Source organism: Amorphotheca resinae (genome assembly GCF_003019875.1).
Source record: "Amorphotheca resinae ATCC 22711 unplaced genomic scaffold M430scaffold_6, whole genome shotgun sequence".
In the NCBI taxonomy this organism is placed as follows: domain Eukaryota; kingdom Fungi; phylum Ascomycota; class Leotiomycetes; order Helotiales; family Amorphothecaceae; genus Amorphotheca; species Amorphotheca resinae.
Window position 1 is genome coordinate 1002884 of NW_020194476.1, and position 8435 is coordinate 1011318.

At 33.4% G+C, this 8435-nt stretch overlaps 1 protein-coding gene across 1 annotated transcript; it reads right to left on the reverse strand.

Annotated features, from left to right (window-relative positions):
* Positions 1–2647: 2647 nt before the first annotated feature.
* M430DRAFT_83942 (hypothetical protein) lies at positions 2648–2803 on the reverse strand (the record flags this gene model as incomplete). Its single annotated transcript, XM_024869617.1, has 1 exon — positions 2648–2803. A coding segment is annotated over one exon (156 nt), but the record flags the coding sequence as incomplete, so codon positions are not given.
* Positions 2804–8435: the final 5632 nt, after the last annotated feature.

An 8435-nucleotide genomic window follows, 5' to 3' on the forward strand; every position in this document is an offset into this window, starting at 1 on the left:
ATACTAGATATAGCGCCTTTCTAGAGTTATATAAAACCTGTACTAGATATAGCTAAGCTCTTCTTTTTGTAGCGCGTGCCTAGGATATATAAGGGCCGCGCTAGGTAAGCCTTATGCCTTTCCTTACAGCTCTTACCTTATATATAGACTATTCTTACCCTAAAACCTTAAAACAATATAGTATAATATAAAAAAGAATATCTTCTTTCTTTATCTACCTTCTATCTTTGTCTATACTTATAGTAGTACGCCTGTTATACTAGATTCGCGCTAGCGCGTTTCTAATAAGCTATATAATAAAGGCTCTAGCCGCTCTTTACTTATAGTATCTTATTTACGTAAGAATTTGTTTAACATAAAGAATTGTTTATAGAGCCTTACTAAATATTTGTATTATATTATTAGTAAGTATCTTATAATACGCTACTAAAGAAGAGTATATAAAGAGACAAACTTTCCTTTTCTTACCTTTCTTTTTCTCTTTTTCTAAATCAAGTAGCCTTACCTCTTACGCCTTCTTAGTGCCGCCTTCTTTAAGCCTTCTCTCCTAAGCTATTACCTTACGCCTTACGCCTTCTCTTATTCTCTCTTTAACCCCTCTCTTACCTTATATAATACTACTCTACTATAGCTAACCCTACCTACTCTTACACTTATAAGGTATACTTCTACGCCTTTCTTACGCTTACTACGTCTACTATACAAAGATATAAGCGGCTAAGCCTAGGCTCGCCTATATTACTTAGGCAGGTTAGACTAAGTATAACTAATATACTACTAAGTATAAAGCTTGTTATAAGATCTTATAAGAGTTTGTAGCTAAGCTTAACAAGTTACTCTTCTTGTCTAATCGCGCTAAAGCCGCTATTACAGCTAATCCTGTCTCTACCTACTCTATAACCCTTAAGGCAAAGCTAGGGCCTTACTAGCGCTCTTTTACCTAGCGTATTAAGAGCTATTTTTACTAAGCCTGTCTTTAAGGCCTCTTATAGCCCTTACGTACTACTACTAAAGCCGTTCTAATTATAGTTAACGTACTATAAGGTCTCTACTACTTAATTAATGTTATTATAGACACCTATTAGTATAACATAAGTGTCTCCTTTACTTTACTAGTACTTACTAACCCTAGTTAGTCTAATCTCTTACTTATTACTAAGACAGATCCTTATAATAGTAACGATAATAATAACGACAATAATAATATAAAGGATAATAAGGATAACAACAGTAATAATAAGTAGTGGTCTAGTCTAGTCTAGTAGTCTTAGGCTATATAGTCGTAGGGCTTAGGTTGCGCGTATATGTCGCTAGTATATAGCTAGGACTTGTTTTTACCTTTTTCTTTTTTTTCTTTTCTAAATTAACAACTATTCTTAACCTAACTACTTACTATAACCCTGTTTAGCTTCTTAAGTCTGAAACGGCCACGCCTCTACTTGACCTCTACCTTAACAAGAGGGTAGTAGACTTTAAACAACGTCTAGAACGTATAAGTAAGGGCGAACTTATATAGTCTATTTATAATAAGGTAGCGACCTGCCTTTAATAACGCTAGAGACACTATTATAACACTACTATAGCGCTACCTTATACGTTACTTAAGTATAAGGCAGGCCGAGCTACGTAAGTAAAGGACTAGTATAAGGACTCTTTACTAGAGAAGACCTTATAAAAGAACTAGAAGACATAATAGACCTAACACGATAGTTTACTAGCGTACTACTAGGGTACTACCCTAGCTATACTACCCGCCCCTTTAGTAGATACCCTTAAGAAGTACTTACTCTTCTATAAGTATAAGAGCTTACTTTTAACGTAGATCTATACTAGTAAGGTTAGGCTCTAGGCCTTTCTTTTTAAACGTAAAGTACTAGAGGTAGCGACCCTTTAGTACCCTTATAGTAAGGCCCTAGAGATAGTAGCTTACCTAGTCCTTAACTACTAGTAGCTTAACTAGTAGTAGTAGGCCTTATAGTAAGTACTTTACCTAAGGGCGTTATAAACGTTCTGTAACTTTATAGTAGTAATAAAGAGAGAAAAGAGTGCGTATATACTAATCTACTAGTTACTATCTACTAGCCAGTTCTTATAGTTTAGGCTAGCTAAGTACTACCTAGCTAAGAAAGAGAGAGAGTAATCTTAGTTAACGGCTAGCGTCTTTTTAGTATCTTACTAGCGTCTTATTAGTATGTTTAGTATTACTAGGCTAAAAGGTTAAGTTCTAGTAAGGTAGTAATAAGGTCTTAGCGCCCTAGTAGTACTGTAATAAAGTATTTATAAGAGGTAGTACGTAGGTTTTTACCTGGCTTTAGTACGGTTTTACTACGTAATTTATATAGTATAGAGGTTCTATATACATTAGGCATAGGTAGTAAGAACAATAATAATAATAATACTTACTATAACCCGTGCCTTTTCTAGTGTTTCTCTTTTATAGTACTACCTTCTTATACTCCTAGACCGCGTTAGTAGCGTTTCTAAGGTTTCTTACCGGCTTTTACGTGTTGTCTATAAGGGCATACCTCTTCTATCTTACTAAGTATTGCCTTCTTATAGCTTATTCTTTGTATACTAGAATTAATTTTACTTTAAACTCCTTCTACCCTTTTATAACGTCTAGGCTAGGTAGCTCTAGTGTCGTGCTAGCTCTATAGTAGTATAGCTCTAGTAGAGATATATAGAACATAAGGTAGATTTTAAATACTAGAGGTAACTTAAGCTTGTAGGCTAACTTATTTAACATAATATAAGTGACTTTAAAAGGGCTAAGGTAGCGATCTAATAGCTTCTTGTTAGGCCTAGTAACTTAGAGGTGTTTAGTTAAGAGTATTACCTTATTACTTACTTAAAAGGACATAAGTTTACGTTTCTTATTATAAAATCTCTTTTACGCTTTAATAGCGTTATACTAGTGTTTATCTAGCGCTACCCTCTCTTTCTTAATCTACTTTACCCTCTTATATACTACTACTACCTCTCTCTTTATAATGTTGTCCTTAACATTAACCTAGATCTCTAGTAAAAACCTATATAGTACGTAGAATAAGGTTACCTTTATTAAGGAGTATACGCTATTATTATATATAAATTTAGCTAGAGTAAGTTTTAATGCCTAGTTGTCTTACTTATACGTTATGTAGACCTAGAGGTAGTATTTAATTATCTAGTTCTATACCTTAGTCTAACTGTTACTTTATAAGTAAAAGGTAGTACTAAGCTAGCGCCTTACCCTTAAGTAAAAATATAAAGAGGCCTAAAACTTACTTGTAAACTAAGGGCCCTTATCTAATACGATCCTCTCTAGAGTCTTAAAATCCTTAACTATATAGTACATAAAGAGTTCTACTAGCTATAAGGCTATAATTGTCTTATAGTATAAGATATAGCGCGCTACCTTTATATACCTGTCGACAACTATAAGATATAAGTTAAACACCTTTTTATTAAACTTACTTAGGGACAGGCCTATAATAAAATCTATTAAAATCTATGCTTAAGGCCTTGTTAGCCGTTCTAGTAGTACTAACCTACTATATAGCCGGTACCTCTTAGGTTTAGTCCTTTAGTAGACTATATAAGTCTTAACCTATTCCTTAACATTATAGTGTATACCTTACTAGAAGTATTTGTACTAGAGAAGCTCTAGTATCTTAGTAGTACTAAAGTGCCTTATTATTAGATCGTTATAGTTAATTATAAGGATCTTACTCCTTAAGGCCTTATTTTCCGGGATATAGACCCGGCTGTCGTACTAAAGTAGACTTGTTAAGTTAACGTACTACCTTAAGTAGTTATCTTTCTTGTTCTTAAGTTCTTTACTTATATTATCTCTTATAACATTACCTTAAATTTAGGCGTCTAGGCTTTATTACTCTTTTTTTATCTTATTACTAGGGCCTTATAAGCTCCTTATAGTAGTCTTACTACTACTAAGGCCTTGTCGCTCTCTTAAGGTAGTCTTACTATTACTAAGGCCTTATCGCCCCCTTATAGTACTAGCGCGTACCTTATGTATTAGTATTAATTCTTATCCTTTTCCCTAGGATAAGACTTAAACAAAATAACTATACTACTAGAACATACTTAGGCTATAACTAATATAAAAGAGCTATATAATTCTAACTAGAATCTATAACGCTACCTACTTAAGTAAGTATACCTAAGCTATACCTAAGATTATATACGACTAGAAAGAGAAAAGAATAATAAAAGAAAAGAAGAAAATAGAGTAAGAAGACATTACCTTAAGACAAAACTAGAACTAAGAAAAAAAAAACCCTCTCTAATTAAAGAAGGACTAGAGCCGATTATAGGTAGTAGTATTATTAATAGGTATGTAATTCTGTCGCTTATTAGCTATATTTACAAAAAGAATAAAGGGACCTTACGATAGAGTAGAGGGTCTAGATTATTATTACTATACTAGCGTTAAGCTAGTCTAACTAACTAGTGATCTTATAAGTAGAGTTATCTAAGAGGTAGTAGTAGGTTTAGCCTAGGCCTACTATCTTATAAATAAGGTACTAAGAACTTTTATATAAATTCTATTACTTATTAAAAGTAGTAAGAAGAAAAACAAAAGAGCTATCTACTATATAAGGTAAAAGGCAAGTAGAAGTAATCTTTTAAGCTAAGAGGACAGAGAAGCTAGGGCAAGTAGTAATAATAGAGCAAGTATACTTTACTACCTTTCTTACTTAAGAAAGGTGTTTAAGAGGAATCTAGCTAAGGGGTTAGTAAGGGCTAAGAGAAAAGAGGCTAAGGGAATTATACTTTATTATAAAAGGAACACTACTAGGCATAATAATTATAGACGTTATCTTCTAACGCCTTCTTACATTAGTATATAAGGTTTAAAAACAGTATTTTAATATAGTAAAGATAGTAACCCTAAAAGGATAACTACTCTATACTAACAGGCTTTTACTACTATATACGCAGTAAGTATACTACTAACCTTAGGTAAAGGTTAGTAAAGGACAGTACTAATATAAGATAGTACATATACTACTCTATAATACAGGTCTACTCTAGCGACTAACTAATAAGGTAGTAACGCCTCTTATAGTACTACCTTCTCTTTAGTTAGCTATAGTAGGCCTCTCTCCTTCTTCTTTCTTATCCTTACTCTTATTAGCCTTACTAACTCCCTCTCTTCTCTCTCTTCTCTTATCTTTCTTAGTATCTTTAGTATCCTCTCTCTTAGACTCCTTAGCGCCCCTTTCTTAGGCTTAGACTAGTACATCTCTTACTAACTTATTAAAATAGTCTAGGTTATTATTATTATTAATATTATCCTTGTCTTTATTTTCTCCTTTATCTTTATCTCTACCCTTACCCTTATCTTCTTCTTCTTTCTCTTCTTTTACCTTACGCGCTATAGCTACTACTTCTTACTTAAAGAAAGCGGCGCGCTTTATATAGATAGACTAGATAAGGGAAATTAATAAGGAGGTATCTTAAAGAGGTAGTAGAGCCTTAGTTTTATAAGTATACATGCCCTTAGTAAGGCCCTTCTTCTTCTTCTCTCTTTACTTTATCTCTGTCTCTATCTTAGTTATTATTATTACTATTACTATTGTCTATACTACTATCTTTATTATTGTTGTCGTCTTTAGCTTTAGCTTTAGCTTTAACTTCGGCTAGGCTATTACTTTCTCTAGTGCCGCTCCTAATCCTAGCTTAGCTAGTGTCCTCTCCTTCTCCTTTCCTTACTTAGTAAGGGTAAGGGGTAGAGAGGAACGTAGGTTAGCTATAGGTATAGGCCGCTTAGCAGGCTTTAGTTACGTAAGGTAAGAGCGTTAGTCTATAGGCAAGTAATAAGAAGTACTAACAATAAGGAATACACAAACCTTTAATAAAGTGTCTAGACTAATCTAGGCAAAACCTTTTTTTAGCTCTCTAGAGGTAGATCTATAGGCACTAAACATTATAAGAGGGCTAGGCAAAAACACTCTAGACCTACCTTAAGAAAGAGTAAAAAGGTTATTATTATTAACATTATTATTATTATTAAATCTACTTAAGATATAAGTGTTAGATCGTATAAGAATAGACTAATTATTAGCTAAATCGTTATATGTCTCTACTATAAAAGAACTAGCCTAAGGAGGCTTACTAGTATAGATACACTTACTAGTAGACTAGTAAAGTAAAGAGAAGTAGTTATGTCCTTACTTTTATAAGGTAGTAGTAAGGGCGGCGTAAGGTATCTTAAAGAAAGAGACGTTTAAGAGATATTAAAAGTACTTTAGGATTTTGATTTTAGAAAAGAGAGTTTAAAAGTAAATAAAGAGAAGGGAAAGGTTATAAGTAAATTAGTAAAGAGAAAGGTAAAGAAGTAAGATGTTTATATAGAATATAATAAAGACCCCTTACTAGTAAGTAACTAAACAAGCGACAAGAACTAAACTAGATTTAGTATAGAATAATAATTAGGACAATAATTAGGACAGCCCTAGGCCTATATTAAGACAAGCCTATATAACGTCCTAGCTAGTAAATAAAGGCTACGCCTAATATATATACAAAACTAGTACCTAAGGTAGTTATAAAAGTAATTTATAATATAAAGAGAGAAAGAGGCTTATAAGATTAGAATTTTTTATCTTAAGAGTTAAAAGAATAGTATATAGACAAATAAAGAGTAACCCTTAGGTAAGAACTAGAGTAACTATAAGTAGTTATTATTTTCTTATTTCTAATCTAAGAATAAAGTAGAGTACTAAAAGTAGTCTAGTGTATAAGAGGCGTACTATATCTGTAGCGATATCTATAGGCTTATATAAAGAAGATAAGGACATAACAAAAGGACCGGTAATATAATAGTGCCTTAGTAAGAAGGTTTTATTTTCTTTCTTTCTTATAGAACTATATATATACTAAAACTTAGTTTAAACTCTTATAGTACCTAGTATAGGTATTTAATAGAGAAAGATGTTACTACTACTACTATCCTTTTCCCTAAATAAAAGCGTCTTCTTATTAGGTATTCTAGATTAAGTTAGTTATTAATTCTAATAGTACGTTATATACTATTTTAAGGCCTATTACTAACCTAGCGGACTCTTATAAGATAAGATATCTATAGTTACTAGTCTTAGCAACAGGGTTAAGCTAGGTCTTAGCTACGTTACACGTACTTAACGGCCTTATAGCGTCTTGCTGTCAGGGGCCGACAATATAATACTTAAGTAAATGTCGGTTTTATTCTATAAGGAGAATACTCTAAAGAGAAAAGAAAGGAAAGGGTTTGTATAAGGCAAGAGGCAAGAGAAAACTCTACTATTAGGGCAGGGCAACGATAGTCCGGTTAGTCACGTACTTAGTACTAACCCCTTACCGGGTTCTAACCTGTAACATTACCTCCCCCCCTCTCCTCTCTATACTAACGCCTGATCCTATAATCTGTACTTTGTATAAGGGCCTTAATTAGCTCTTCTTAGCGAGTAATCTAAACGATCCCTATACTACTACAAATTAATTCCCCTCTGCCGCTACCCCCTTCTACACTATACGATCGTACTGTAATCTATTAATTAAGCTACTACTAGGCGTTCTAAAGTAGCTGCCCCTTAACGATTAGTAAGTCGAGCTCTCTTCTAAGCTTATACGGCGCTAACTTAGCCGCTAGCCTACTACTAAGCGTCCTAAAGTAGCTGCCCCTAACGATTAGTAAGTCAAGCTCCTTTCTAGCACGAACTCGTACGGCGCTAACGCGGGCGCTAGCCTATTACTAAGCCTTTCTTTTTTTTTTTTTATATATAGTAAAAATAGCTATCCTAAACCTACAGAACGCGTACAACACTACCTTACCTTTAGCTAGCCCTTACTAATACGTACATAGCCTTGTCTATATAGTTAATAATACTATCGTATAGTCAAACGCCCTTACTACTTAGTAGTACTTGATCCTATATATTGCCTCTCCTTATATCCTTACGTAACTTATCTATATAGACAAGTAGCGTTAAGCCTTAGCCCTTCTAGAGTATAACGTGCCTTTTTACCTTAGCTATATTACCTTAGTATAAGTATAGACGTATCGTCTGTTCTATATAAATACGATACTTATATAGCGCGTAGACGTACTTGTCTCTAGTAGCTGTTCTTTATATTATAGAAACGACTAAGAGGTCTTCTCTAACTACTAAGTACTACCTAGATTCTAGAATAAGGCGTATAAGAACTATAAATAAAAGGACTATAGTATAAGGTATTCTACTTATAGTAGTAGTGTACGACAGGCTTTCTTAGATAATCGTCTAGGGCTACTAGCCCTAAAGTAAGAAGAAGAGAGTAACGATAATAAGCCGGGCATAGGTATAGTTATACGTTTTCTTAGGAAAGGGTTAGGGTTGTACGATAACCTAATCGTACTATAAGGTCTAGACAGTAAGGGTTTAGCTAGTGTTTCTCTTACTCTTCTCTTC